Raw genomic sequence first — 14,477 nt, forward strand, 5'->3', positions numbered from 1 at the left:
GCAGCCCTACTAGAGGTTGATGGTGCTGGTGGCCGACACAGCACTGCCATCGTCTGAGACCACGGACAGGTGGGCGGTGCCCCCGTCATCCGGCGTGTAGAACTCGGGCTCATAGTAAGAGGCCGGGTGAGTGGTGTCATCGGAGATCCGGGCCCGGAGCTGGGCAGCGAAGAACTCGGAGCTCATGTTGCGGACCACCTGCCGAGACCCCAGAGCTGGCCTGAGGAGGTGAGGGAGGTGGGGAGGGGGATGGGCTTGTGCGAGCAGCTCTCAGGAAGCCCCCAGCCATGGCTCTGACCATAACCCTCTTGCACCCAAAATCTCACGTGGCCCGTCTGACCCCCTCTCCCCAGCCTCTGTCTCTGTTGCTGTCCAGCAACTCTGAATGTCTGTCCGTCCTCGGAGTCTCCACTCTCATTGCATCCAATCATTCATTCATTCAGGGAGCTTGTAACTTCATGCCCAGCACTGGGGGATCAGCAGGGAACAGACACGCAGGTCCCCACCCTCACAGCAGGGAAGACAAAGGCAGGCAGGGATGTGCTGGAAAGAACAAGCCAGGTGAGGGGGGTTGAGTGTGATGGGGTGGGAGCAGAGTGGTCAGGAAGGGCTTCTCAGAGAAGGTAATATCTGAAAAAGCCACCTGAATGGTAATGCAAAGGCCCTGAGGCAGGCCTGTGAGTGACAGGCAGACAGTGAATGGGGTTAGGGAGAGAAGAGGCTGAAGATGCCAGCAAGGGCTGATCCCATAGGTCCTTACAAGCCCTAAAAGGACTTCAAAGCCACCTGTGCTTAGGGCAGAGGAGTGATGGGTGTTATCCCTCTGGCAGCTGTGTGGGGGTGAAACCCAACCGGGAGGCTATGATATCCACCAGGTGAGAGTTGCTGGGGGCTCACCAGGTGGAAAAGAGGAACGGAGAAAGGCCCCAAGTCTTCAGTCTATAGTGGCCGCTAACTGGGGCAGGTTGGGAGCCTGCTTTGGGAAAGGAGCTCGTCGGACCCTGAAGAATCTGTCTCAGGTGGGTGATGGGCCACACCTGATGTGTTGAGTTCATGGGCAAGGCAGGGCGCAGGAGGCTGAGCAGAGGAAATGCCTCCAGAAGGTTCCAGCAACACCCATGAATTAAGTGACTAACGCAAGGGGAGAACGTTCAGCCTGAATCTACTTCCAAGGAAACAGGGTTGAATCCAGGAATTGGGACATCCTAAAAGACAACTGCCCTGGGCCTTAAAATCAACAAAACAGCCCAGGGGGTCCATTGAGGCTAAGAGATGGCAGACGTGACAGCAACAGCAGGTGTGAGCTTGACAGGCTGGGGGCCTCAAGACACGGATGGGACCCTTGGGAAAAAGCCGACCAGACATCTAAAAAGGAAAAAACAGGGAGAGCAAGGGGGAAACGGATGGAGATGGGGAGAGAGGAAGGAAATGTGCCGAAATGTCCATAACTTTGCAAATTAAAAAGTCAAGGGAGGGAGGTGCTGGTGAACGTGGTGAGATACTGCAGAGAGTGGACCGAAGGGGAAACGGAGGCTGGTCTCAGGACCTGGCAGCGCAGGTATGGAGGGAGGGAGGAAGGGCGGGCACCAGGGGAGAGGGCTCCAGAGAGGAGGTGGTGGCCAAGTTTGCCCCAATGGGGAGCAGAGGGACGGGGAAGCAGCTGGAGGGTTCTGGACCCACAACCATACACTTCTTTCAGAAATGACCCATCAGAAAGGGCAGACTGGGAACCCAGGAGGGAGAGCAGCAGTGTAGGAAGGGCGTGCAGAGTCAGAGAGTGGATGAGCAGAAGGCCAGTCTCAGCCAGGAGGGAGGGCAAAGAGGGGCACGATGCACTGGCTTCCACCACCTCAGGGATGCCAGGTGCTGATGTGGGGAGCAGTGAGTGCAAAATCATCCCCAGGTAAGAGAAGAGGGGCTGCTGAGCAGCTGCGGGAGGTCACAGGTCAGTGTGAGGGGGTCTGCGGGTCCACCTTGCGGGGAGGGGGGGACCCAAGTAGGTAATGAGGGATGTGATCGGGGTGGAGGTGGAAGTCCAGCCTGGAGCCGGGGCACCTGGCGAGTGGGTGGGTCGGGCAGTGCAGGGCCTGGGTGGGGATCTGGGAAGTTAGCTCCTGGGTGTGACCAGGGAGCATGTGGCTGGGGCCTCTGCCCACCTGGAACACTGGTCCCCTCCCTGAATCCACCCTCCTCCACCCTGAGGGCTGTGATGCCCCTGTGCATTCCTCACCTCGGCACTGACCACTCCAGAGCCTTCCAGGCCAAGGACACAGCACATGCAAAGTCCCCGAGGTTGGAACGTGGCAGAGGAGGGCACTACCACTCACTGACAAGTCTGTCTCTCCCACCCTGTGAGCTCCGTGGGGCAGAGGCTAGGACTCAGGGTCAACAGTCCATCCTAGCACACAGTAGGCCCGAGGGCAAGTCAGTGGCAGAAATAGATGAATAAAGGCTGAGTGAGGCTGGGGTGGCCCGGGGAGCCCTCCTGGCATCTCCATGGTAGGCCCCCCACCCATCGAAGGCCAGCCCCTGCCCTTTACCTCAGTCACATTGACAAACTTGGGGTCCCCAAGCAGGGTCCTCTTGGCATAGGCAAACCGGAAGGCCTCCACTATGCGGTGGTAGGTCAGGCCCTTCTGCTCAGGTGTCTCCACGCTCTCCCGGGAGAAGTTGTACCCTGGTTGGGCAGAGCCAGGCAGGTTGGTGGTCCCGGTGGCCCCGGGACATCCCAGCTCGGCCAGGACAGCTGAGTGCCTGGAAAGGGGGTGGTCCATGCCTCCCGGACCCACCTGGTTCACCTTGAGAAGGGGGACGTTTAATAACCAACAGCAGTGGCTGCTTGGGAGGCGGGGGAGGATGGAAGGAAGCAAGGGTCCCCCAGGTCTGGGCCTCACATGTCAGCCACAGGGCTACCCAGTCCATGGGGTCACAGATGACCACTCAGATTTACCAGATGTGCCCTTTGGACCAGGCCGCCCAGCATGAACTCTGGCACTGAGAGCCACCCCGTGATCCCGAGACCTCACACGGCTGTGCCCACCCCCAGGACGCTGCTCTGCAGGGCCGCGGAGGGCAGCTGACCTTTGAGGATGTTGAGGATGAGGGCCAGCACTGGCCCGCTGAGCGGGGCACTGGGCACATAGAGCTGGGCGTCCCCGAGGCTGATGTGGAGTGGGTGCTCGATCAGCTCTGCGCGGTAGTTGTTCAGGTCCTCGGCCGTCACGATGCCCCCTGCATGGGGTGACACGGAGATGGGGCACACTTCTGGGGGGCCATCAAGCGGGGAGCCCTGTCTATCCCCGGACCTCCCTGACGGTGCCACCTTCCCCTGGCCAGGTCCAGGCCAGCGCCCTCCACCTGCTGCCCCACTGGCCTCTGGGTCTGTCGTCTGTCCTCTTGGCGGCCAGAGGATCTTCTCTAAGTGGGAGATATCTGCTCCCATCCCCCCGTCCCCTACCTCCGCCCCCCCCCCCCCCGTTGGGTGGGTGGAGGGAAGCTCTTAATCTCTAGGGAAATGGCTCCAGACATACCAAGTATTTACAGGCTAATTTCCGATGTCAGTGGTAAAGGTCAACATGCTAATCACCCTCCTCCCTGACACACTGGAAAAACTAACATGAAGAGGCCATGGCTCGGTGAGGGAGAGGCAGCATGGGGCTCCTGAACCTATAAGAACCTGCCCACAAGTTCCCAACTGCAGGCCCTGCATGCAGCTCCTCCCATGCCTCGCTCACCAAGCCCACCCTCATCCCCTGTGATCCTCCCGGAGAAATAAAAGCCTTCTCTCCAGGCCTCAAACTGTTCTCTCTGCTTACAAAGTCCAACCTCACCTGTGGCTCAGGCACCACCTCCTCCAGGAAGTCCTCCAGGGTCTGTACTTTAGCACTTCCCCAACCCTGGCTCCTGCCTACACCTGCATTCCCCCCACCAGGGTTTTCTCTCCTGGACTGCAGGGTTTCTCTCAGCTTTGACTTAACCAGGAGCTGTGGATCCGTGTGGCCTGTCATTAACTGCAGACACATCTGTGACCCTCCCCTGCCAGACACTCCCTGAGGGCCCAGTGTCCAGGCCAGGTAGGACCCAAGGACCCCAGGCTAAGTGTTCCCGCTGTGGAGTTCCTGGCCCCAGGCCCCTGAGGTCGCCTGCTCACCGGCCTCCTGGATGTCCTTGACAATCTGGGCCGTGAGGCTCCCATTGTAGAAAGCCTGAGCGCCCTCCGAGGCCAGCGTCTCGTAGGTGTCGGCCAGCCGAGGCATGGTCACTCGGTCCCCCTCCTGCAGCACCTTCCCATCCCGGCAGAACACCTCGCTGGGGCAGAGGGGGCTCCCGTGAGGCAGGCAGGTGGGGCGGACTCAGCCACCCCACTCACACACACACACACACAAGAGAACAAAGGATGGGGTGCCCCTGTCCACAGAATCCAGCCCAGGTGGGGCCGGGACCCCACCCCCAGGCTCAGAACAGGCAGGGCTTTGGTCCCTCGTTCAGCGCAGGTTCCTTAAAGTGCCACCCGCTCTCGCCCACCAGTAGGGACCACAGACGTGCCACAGCTCAGGGTGCCGCCGGATAGCAGCCTGGCTTCTCTGCAGGGCTCCCGCCAAGCTCTTCCCCACAGGGAAGCCCTGGCGGGCCAGCTGGATGCTGGGCTGGAAGAGGCGAGCCCAGGGCAGCCGCCCGTGCCGCTGGTGTGCCAGCTCATAGCCGCGGATCTCGCCTGGAACCGCCACCGACAGCCCACCTGCGAAGGAGAGGGACACAGCTAGTGGCTCCACACGGGGGATGTTCCAGGCACATCCCCAGGTGGGACCAGTGAGGCTCAGGAAGGACATAGATTTTTGAGGTCACATCTGGACTCAGCAGGCATGAGTGTGGCTCAGCTCAGCTGTCTGATGAGGGCACAGGAGGGAGGGGCGGTAGCACGTGTGCTGGGTTCCGCTGTCCCAGGCCTGGATGCCTGTCTCCGCAGGTGCCACCGTGTCTGAAATCCCGTGCCAGGCCCACGGTTGCACAGCGAGAGTATAAGGAAGCCAGACCTCACCATCTCTCCGTTTGAGCCTCCTGGGCCACGAGGCCCCTCATCCCATAAGACTCAAGTGTTTCTCCAAAACCCGCCAAAGCCCCCAGTGCAAGCCCAGGCCACTCTCAAGGCCGGGCTGGTCCCAAAGCAAGGGCCTCTCTTCCTCTCTTCCATTGTCCCAACTGGGACCTGAGCCCAAACCCCTGCCCTGTCCCCTCTCTGGGTCTCGGTTTCCCCATCTGACCATAAAGAGTTTTGTTTCCCAGCACTGTCCTTTGAGGAGCCATGATTCCCCTGGAAACAGAGCCCTGGACCCTGGTTCCCCACTAGGCCTCACTGCCCCTGCCGCACCCTAAAGCCAGCACTGACCCAGAAAGTTTCAGCCACAGCCTCGGCTCCCAGGCACCCTCCTGCTCTCAACCCTGAGATGCAGGGTAGGGGGGCACTCCCAGGCTTGGCGGCTGCAGCTCTCGAGCTGCCTCTCCCACCCTGAAGTGGGGCACGAGGTTCCAAGAGCCGGGTTGTTACGACATTGGCACATCCTGGAAGGTTTGACACCCAGCACACAATTCCTCCCCCTTATATAAGTGCTGCCCTGACCTTGGTCAATCAGGCTCTCATGCCACACTCTCACCAAGGTCACCAGTGACCCCCACGCTGCCATCGCAGGGCCTCTTTCTCATCTTACCTGGCCCATCACTCTCTCTTCCTGCGTCACTTCTGCATCTCCCTGCCCTCTCCTCTGTCTGCACCAACGCTTGGTGCCCTCCTCCATGTCAGGCTGCAGGGTCCATTACACGCTGACAACTCCCAAACTGACTCTTCGGCCTGCTCCCCTGATGGCCAGATCTGAGGATGCACCTGCCCACTTGAAAAAGGCTTCTCAAACTTAACACCTTGCTGGTCTCTGTAAGGGCCACCCTGTCCTTCCAGGTGCAGACCTGAGACCCCAACTCACCCGAGACTCCTGGGTGAGCGTCACACCCAACCCATCAGCAAATCTGCAGCTCCGCCCTCCAAGTGTGCTCGGCCCAGCCACCAGCCGCCAACTTCATCTCTCCCTGGTTATCACCGTGACATCCTGATGGGCCACCTGACGGGCAGGTAACTTGCTCCTCCTCTTTCACAGCAGCCTGAGGGGGTCCCATCAGAAAGCGGCCAGATCCACCCAGGTCCCCCTTTCGACTCAGGGAACACCTTTACCTCACTCAGACATGATGACCCATGAGGTCCAACATGACCTGGGCGGTTCTACCTGACCCTGTGTCCTCCTCTTTCCCCCAGACACCCCCACGGCTGCCCCCAGCCCCAGCCTCTGGGTCTTTGCTCACATGCCCTGACCAGGGCACCTGATGAACCCACAAGCCCTCCAACCCTTCCCACCTCTGCTTCCCAGGCAGTGTTGTGGCACATGGCACACCCATGTGTGCTATCTCTCCCTGTTCCACCTGGAATGTGCATTTCACCTGTTACCTTTGTTTCTACTGGCTTAGGGAACAGCCCCTGATGCTGTAGGAGGTGCCCAACAAGCCCTAGTTAAATATGTGAATTCCAAGCATCCAAAGATGCTAAGTCTGTAAGATTCCCACAATCTCACACTCTGAATGATTTCATTTCTACACTGAGTTTCCCAATGGGTAAAAATTCAAAGACTGTTGGAGGGGATTCCAAAACGACTGCTCTCAGCACCCTACACAGGGCTCCACCTGCAGGAGGGGTCCTGCAAAGCCTGCAGGAGGGGTTCAGACCCACTATGGCCTTTAATCCCCACACCTCCTTCCCTCCAACCTCATCCTGCAATCCACTGGGGTCCTTGCAGGGGCGCCCCCTGGTGGCCATTGATTTCCCTTGGCTGCCTGGGCAGTTGCAGGGATTTCCTTCTTGGCTTAAGGACAGGTTAGAAAAAAGAGACTCCTTCCCATACTCTAGAGAGCTATCCCCACCGATGAACAAAAGAACGAACGAATGAATGACTTGGATGCCCTTTAAAAACCCAGGGTTTAGATAGCCTGGGTTCAATCCCAGCTTTACCACCATCCAGCTGTGTGACCTTAATCAGTTTACATGACCTCTCTGGGCCTCAGCATCCCCACCTGTAAAATGGAAATCAACACCACGCTACCCCTGCCAAGCGTACAGGGAGGATTCAAGGGGCTCATCGGTGAAAAGGGCTGAGCAGAGTGCTGGCCCCAGGACCCCGGCACATGCAAGCTCTTGTAATAGTAATCACTCTCTCCGTGTTCTAGCTCCGGGTGGCCCTGGAGGGACCTAAGCAGAAATAACAGAAGCTCTCTTTACCCTCTGTGATGATGGGCTTGACCAATCATTATGGAGGGTTTTGTGGGGCCAGGAAGGGATGGGAGGGGACTGCCAGAGCCACTCCCAGCCCCAGATGGGATGGGGGGAATATGGAGGGTGTGGGGGGGTGCTCATGCCTTCCAGCAGCTCGTCCTGCCCCTGCACCCACACCGAGCCTGCACTCACCTTCCTCCGACTGCTCTGAGCTGTTGAACATGCCGGCAGAGGCCAGCTGAGGGGCCACCTCTCGAGCATTGATGACCTCAGCCTTTCCTGGAAGAAGAAGCATGTGGGCAGTCCGGACCAACACCAGCCCCTCACTTGTGTGAACCTAGGAGTTGCCCAGCTCTGCCTGCCCAGCCCAAGTGCACCCTGAGGCAGGCAGCCCCGCCATTCACCTCCCACCCTGCCAGCCACTCACGTGTGGTGCTGTTGTAGATGGTGAGAAACAGGCCACCCCCGATGCCCATGCTGTGTGCGTTCATGAGCCCCACGCACAGCAGGGCCGCGATGGCAGCATCCACCGCTGAGCCGCCGTCCAGCAATGCATCCCTGCCAGTGGCACGTGCCGGGAGTGAGAGCCGGCGGGCTCTCTACCCTCCGAGATGCGCACCCCTCCACACGCCTCCCCACCGCCTGGCCACACTGCCCAAAGGAGGATGGAGAGGAGCCCATAGTTTTTGATTTTTTAATGTAAAAGACTGTTGTATTCTAAAACCAACGGGCTTAAATGTTCCTCTTTTTCAAGCAAACAGATGTACGTGACTTATAATCGGAAAAAAAGGGGAAATTGTTACTTTTTATTAATAACATCTTTTTTCTGTTTAAGTTTTTAAGTGAGAACTGATCTTTGTACATGTGAGCTAGGGGTCTAAAAATAAAACAGCAGAGTTTATCTGAAGAGACAGACACCCTTGAACTGAGAAAAGGGCTCAGCTGGACACTGGGAGACCCACACCCTGCTCTCAGGGCCTGTGTCCCCTTCTCCCCTGACCAGAAGCTGCTGAGAAGGTCCAGGGACAGGATAGGCAGCTCCACGCACACCGAACACCCCTCATCCAGGCAGCCCGTTTACCAGTGGGGAAACTGAGTCCCAGAGAGGCGAGGGTCTTGCCCAGGTCCACTTACGGTGGCTGTCTTCCAGGGCCTGTGTCCCCACACCCTGCCCCACTCACCTCCCGATCTCTGAACAGCGCTTGGCATCCGCAGCCACGGCAGCTCTGGGGTACACGTGGCTGTGGGGCTTGAAGGTCTCAGGCAGCCAGACGCAGAGGCCAATGATAAGGAGCATTAGGACCACGGCCACCAGGGCCAGCAGCATGGACCGCTTCTTCATGGCTCTGCGGGCACGGGGGATGGGAGGGTAGAAGGTCAGGGGGCCACTGCTGACCTGGCCTTGGGCGCATCATCGTCCCACAGGGCACAGCACAAAGTCGAGCCTCAGACATATGTCCTCGTGTCTCCTTCCGGCCCCCAGAATGCATGGGCCACCCAGTCCCCAGATTTTTGCTCAAGCCACTCCCTCTGCCAGAAGCTCCTGGTCCTACCTCTGCACCCCCAAATCCTCCTGCTTATCCTCGGGGCCCCCTCCCAGTAAGGACCCCATCTCCAGCAGGGAGCCCCCCGGATTTCACTTCCAGAGAGGAGCCCCTGATCCTGCAGTCACTCCGGGAGGCACAGGCCTGGCCTGATTCCTTCCCGGCACTGTTCTTGGGTCCCCAGAGTGACCTGCCACAGAGCGTGGGGTTCAGCTTTTGTTGTGTCCTCAAAGGGGGCACCCACAGTCTCCTGAAATTATCAGATGAGCCACCGTGGGACCAGAGCCTACCTTCCTCGGCGGGTGGGAGCCCTGAGCCTCCCAAGGAGGTGGCCACAAAAGACGGTTTGGGCTGAACAGGCCGGAGGAATAACTGAGGTCTCCTTCACGCTCTGCAGGAGCCTGCGGCCGCAGAATCTGCTCCAGGGAGACTCCCGCACCACGCAGTCTGCTTGTTCTCCTGAAAATGGAGCAGGTGTCTCTGAAGCGGGCTGGGCCTGGCCCTCCGGGGAGCAATGTGAGGTGTCTCTGCCTCTGATGAACTCCGTCAGCCACTCCCATGTTGGTGAATATTCCGTCCCCACAGTGCATTTCTCTCCTGCACAGCAAGGGTGTTGCACAGAGCAGGGCAGGGAGCTGTCATGTGACCAAGGGGTGAGGGCCAGTGTGCCAGCCGAGGGGATGGAGCATGGGCTCTGGGGCCAGCCTGCCCCGTCTCACCTGTGTGGGACCTTGGGCAAGTCACTGACCATCTGACCATCTGTCCAGTGGAATGACAGAAGGGCCTGCTGGGAGTATTGTGAAGATGAAGTGGGTTGGAAAGCATGAAGTGTTAGGTAAGTGTTGGCTATGTTGGCAGGGCCTGGAGGTCTGTGTATGGCAGAGGGGAGCTGGTCAGCCTCCACTCACCGTTTATTTCCCTGTTGACTTCCTGCCAGGCTGTGAGGGAGGGATGGAAGTAATCCTTGGGGTCCCCGTGGCAATGGCAGCAGGCGAGGGGTGTGACCCCAACGGGGGAGGAGAGGTGTGGTGACAGAGGCAGGGTGCGTCCTCTCCCGGACTCAGTTCCCTCCAAAGGGCGATGTCTGCTGGAGAGCCCAGGGCTGGGACCCCTCTGGCTACCCTGTCCCTATTCACAGGGTCTCCTAGAGCTGGTCTAGGAATGGAGTCCCACCCAACGTGGGGGCCCAGACCCCAGCACAGAAGGGCTTTCTCCTCCCCAAGCTCAGGGGGCGGTCACACAGCTGACTACCACCCCACACCCCCAGCAGGGTCCAAGCCAGCCTCCTCTCTGTCTTGACCACCTTGACCGAATCTAGGCACCACCGTTTCTCGCTGGACACCCTCCCATCCCCCACCAGCACTGCCTGCTCTTCAGTCCTTGGAAGAGCGGTCAGAAGGCAAGGCTCTCTCCAAAGAGCCAGCCAGGTCCTGCCACCACCACTGCCCTGAGGACAGGCCATGCCCTCTGCCAGGCCTGACAGCTCTCAGGGCGTACCCCGGGCCCTGGCAGGGGGCCAGGTCAGGGTTCCTGATAGAGTCAGCTGTGCTGGGAGGTCTGCGGGACCTCAGGAGCTGGGCCAGCAACCTGAGGCATCTGTTCCAGACCTAGAACTTTCCCATCATATGCGGTGGGGTGGGCGGGGCAAGACAGGAGCCGGTGTCCCCCTCCCCAGCACAGGCACAGCCCCACCCGTCAAGGAGGGCCCCCAGTCCTGTCCACTGGGTCAGGCCACGCTGGGCAGCTTGAGGGCATGGCCTCATTTCTCCTGGGCTTGGGACCATCCGCTGAGACCCCACCCCCACAACTCTGGGTCCTCCTCTCCACCCTCAGGCCCCTAGACAAGCCAGCCAAGACCTCCTGAGGTCCACACTCCAGCCCCCCACCAACCATCTGCTTGCACATCCTTCCACCCAAGGGCCCAAGTGGGCTCCCCAAAGGGCAGGAGGTACCCTGTGAGGCTCTGTCTGCCAGGGAGTGGGGGGAGGGGTGGGCCGCACTGACCCATCCCCTTCTCCCTGGGCAGGGCAGTAGGGAGGTCTGACTCAGCCCCCCATAGGCAGCCATCCCAGCCCTGCGGAAGACACCCTGCCGGGTGACTGTGCTTCTGTTTCCCATCCCCCACACACGTTTTTCTCAGCCTCACTAAAACAACGTCCAAGCCCAGAGGACTGGCTCTCACCCAAATCAGTGTCAGGAAGGGAAACTGAGGCCAGAGAGCGGGTGCTTGACCTCCAATAGCGACCCTGCTCCTCCCGAGCCCGGTGGGCTTACCTGAGGCCTGAGGGCAGCGGGGGCCCGGGACAGCCCCTGTTCCTCAGAAGACAGCTCTGGGCTGGGACACTGGCTGGGGAGGAAGAGGCAGATTTGTCTGCCTGGGAAGGTCTTGGCCACAGTGTAGGCCAGGCCCCCCCACTCCCAGGAGCTGCCCAGAGCCACGCCTGCAGCCCTGCCTGGGCAGAGCCCCTCTGGGGGCCTCAGAGCTGGGCTGGGATCTGGGGTGGGGGTGGGCTCCTCCCAGGAGGAGCAGAGGCAGGAAAGGAGCAGGAGGGGCCAGAGGAACTCACATGCTCACATAGTCCAGGGGGTGGGGGATGGGGGTGGGAGGGGTGCGGGGGGAGACGGGGAGAGGCCTGCAAGGGGGGGGCACCTAGAATCCCTGTGTGTGTCAGAATAGGTGGAGAGCGGGCGGTCCTCAAAGAGAGGTCTGGCCTGGCAGGGAGGATGGCCGGAGGGTGGCCGGAGGCTGCTGTCATGTCACGGCAACAAGGAGGCACAGGGACTCGGCCTATTGCCAAGTGACTAGAGTTCACGCAGCCCTGGGAGGGCCCTGGAGGTACGAGGTGCTGTCAGCAGTGACCCTTGGGGTCCCCTGGATGGTGGCAGCAGGCAAGGGGTGTGGCCCCAATGGGGAAGGCGAGGTGTGGCGACAAAGACAAGGCATCCCTCCTCCTGGACTCAGGCCCCTCCGAAGGGTGGGTGTCCCCCACAGGCTTGCCCTGTCCTTGTTCAGAGTATCTGAACTCCAGGGCCAGACATGGTGTCCCAGAGATGGTTCCTAAGGCCGTGGAGCAGGGGTGTCACCAGCACCAGAGCAGAACCCAGACCTGAGAGGCTCACCACACCCCACAGCTGGACGGCAAGGGTACCTCCCTGGGGCACGGCCCAGGGCTTCAAGTCCGGAAGGTTCCACCACCTATCCAGGAACATTAGTGCCCCAGGCCCAAGGAACCACCTAAACAGCCTGGAAAGGCAGGGCCCAGAGACGGCCAGAGCGGGTCCAAGGTCACACAGCCCACCAGTGCACACCTGGCTACCCCGTACCCGCCCCAAGTTGCTGCATGTCCCTGACCAGCCCACCAAGGAGTCCAGAGTCAGGAGCAGCTGCAGACCCGCCCCAGGGAACTTGGACACTGCCCCCTCCCCCTTTGGCTTTCTTCAGCCAAGGAGAAGGCTCAGCCACTTCCTGAGTCATGCCTCCCTCCCCCTCTCCCCAGCTCGCTGTGCCGAAGCTGCCCAGGAGCCCCCACAGCCCCCATCTGTGCCATCTAATCCGCAATAACCCCGCAAGGCTGCATCATTTGATAGGTAGAAGGAGACGTGGAGGCTGACCAGACATTGCTGCCTGCCCTGGGTCACACAGCCAGAACAGGCCTGGTCCTATCACTCAACTGCCCTTGGGCGGGCTTGGCATGGAACCGACCCAATGCACTACCATGAAATCTTCAACCAGCATGACCCTGGGATGGGGGTGCCATGACAGCTCTTTCCCTAGACACCATCCCCTCCCCTGCAGACCGGGGTAACTAAGAAGATGGACAAGGCAGGATCCAGGGACCAAGGCCCAAGACCTGTCCCCAAGGACTGGACATCAGCCAGGAACATCAGGGTATTTGGTCCTGCCTGAATGGCTGCATTGCAGCTCAGTCGGCTGGGAGGGGTCTGCAGTGGAGAGCCACAGGGCTCTGTCTCAATGCCTGAGCCTGCTCAATGGTTTTCTCCCTGCCTGGGATGGCATGAGACATGGCAGAAGTGGCAGGAAGGTAAGAAGAAGGTCTGAGTGGGCAGAGGATGACCCAGACCCCCCAGGTGACCTCAACAGGAAAACCCTGAGCTGAGGCAAGTTGGAGGAAGCCCAGCTGCAGCTGCAGGTTCTATGGAGGGGAGACAAAAGCGAAGGTGTCTCAAAGGCCATGTCAACTGAGGCATACATACGTACAGAACAAAGAAAGCCCTTCCTCACATATCAAGTGTGTCACATTCTGTCCCAGTCAGCCCCCCACACCCACATGCAGAGAGGGGACCTGGGGGCAGTTGGTCTGGGCTGGAGGTCTCCTCCAGACCCCACGGCTCCTGTCCTAGGCACAAAAGCTGGTGAGTTCTCTGCCCCCAGGAATATGCAAGCCTCACCCAGCCAGAGATACTGACCCTGCCATCAGCACCACCCCCTCCCAGTACACACACACACACACACACACACACACACACACACACACAAACACACACACACACACACACACCCATGCTGAATCTAGGCTGAGCGAGCATGTTCTAGGACGCAGCAGAGAAGAGAGCATGAAGAAGAGTGAGACAGAACAGACAGCGTGGGGTTTCTCTGTTAATCCTCCAGCCCCAGAGTCACAGGGGCGAAACTGGGCACAACCCCAAACCCATTCACAGGCCTGAAGCCGAGGCTTAGGTAGAAGCGACTTGGCCCTGGAGGCACATGGATGGACAGGTAGGCACCCCTTCACCTTCCTTACCACCAATGCCCACAGTGAGGAGTGACGTCCCCTAGGTATGAGAACACAGCTCTGGGCAGGAAGCTTACCATGACCCAGACTGGATTTGGGAGGCTCCTTCCCCAAGACCTGATAACCACTACCTGCCAGAAACCTGTCGAAATAGCTATACATGCCTGCAATGACCACAAGGGGGCGGGCGTCCCCGGAGTTGTGCAATCACCCCTTGTACTTGTACCGGCCATGCCCCACCCCCACCACGAGAGCAAACCAGAGCCCGAGAGATGTGGCCCGAGGACACAGCACCTCAGCCCCCATCACCACTCACCTCCACTCCAGACCCGCCACCCCAGTGACCCCACCACCACCCCAGGCTGCCCCATCCTTCTGGGCCTCAGTTTCTCCACACTGCCCTCCTCCCTCTCAATCCAAGAAGCCCACTTCCCCACCCTCCTCCACCCACCCCACAACTGTAGCAGTCAGCCAGAAAGCCTTGTCAGGCAGCCTCAAACCCACTTACTGGAAAAGAAACAGAGGCTCCCAGCCCAGACCCAGTCAGACCAAGGGCCTAAGGCTCTGCCCATCCGTGTGACCCCTCTGCAGGATCCGTCCACACAATCCCCACCCCCATCACCCTGAAGGGCAGCTCACTCCCATGACGCAGGTGTATAAACTGAGGCTCAGAGAGGACGGGGGACTCCTCCAGAGCACAGCCAGGACATAACAGAGCTGGGGCTGGAACCCAGTCCTCCAGATGCCCCCGAGAGGCCCCAAGCCTGAGCTCCCCACTCCTACGATGTCCAGCAGCTCAGAGATGGTGAGCTGAGCTTCAGGGTCACATAGCACTGGGGTACAGCCAGACGCCCATCCTGCCCCAGCTCA

General features: G+C 59.8%; 1 protein-coding gene across 13 annotated transcripts in view; it reads right to left on the reverse strand.

Moving 5' to 3' along the window:
• The window catches only part of GGT1 (gamma-glutamyltransferase 1), a 32,123-nt gene that overhangs the window by 1,327 nt on the left and 16,319 nt on the right, over nt 1-14,477 (reverse strand). For 4 of the 13 annotated variants that reach the window (XM_049698473.1, XM_012535281.3, XM_033439679.2 and 1 more), the window contains 9 exons: nt 9,144-9,312; nt 8,491-8,655; nt 7,737-7,867; nt 7,502-7,588; nt 4,525-4,738; nt 4,151-4,308; nt 3,082-3,231; nt 2,541-2,677; nt 11-198 (listed from right to left, as the gene is read on the reverse strand). In XM_049698473.1, the coding sequence (XP_049554430.1) occupies nt 11-198; nt 2,541-2,677; nt 3,082-3,231; nt 4,151-4,308; nt 4,525-4,738; nt 7,502-7,588; nt 7,737-7,867; nt 8,491-8,651 (1,226 nt within the window). In that variant the 5' untranslated portion in view covers nt 8,652-8,655; nt 9,144-9,312. Of the gene's footprint in view, nt 1-10; nt 221-2,230; nt 2,515-2,540; nt 2,678-3,081; nt 3,232-4,150; nt 4,309-4,524; nt 4,739-5,705; nt 5,898-7,501; nt 7,589-7,736; nt 7,868-8,490; nt 8,656-9,143; nt 9,313-9,572; nt 9,593-11,127; nt 11,201-14,477 lie in introns of those variants that run through there. The other 9 variants (XM_033439677.2, XM_033439674.2, XM_049698469.1 and 6 more) reach the window with 9 other exon arrangements.

Source organism: Orcinus orca, chromosome 15 (assembly GCF_937001465.1).
Source record: "Orcinus orca chromosome 15, mOrcOrc1.1, whole genome shotgun sequence".
NCBI classification, from domain to species: Eukaryota; Metazoa; Chordata; class Mammalia; order Artiodactyla; family Delphinidae; genus Orcinus; species Orcinus orca.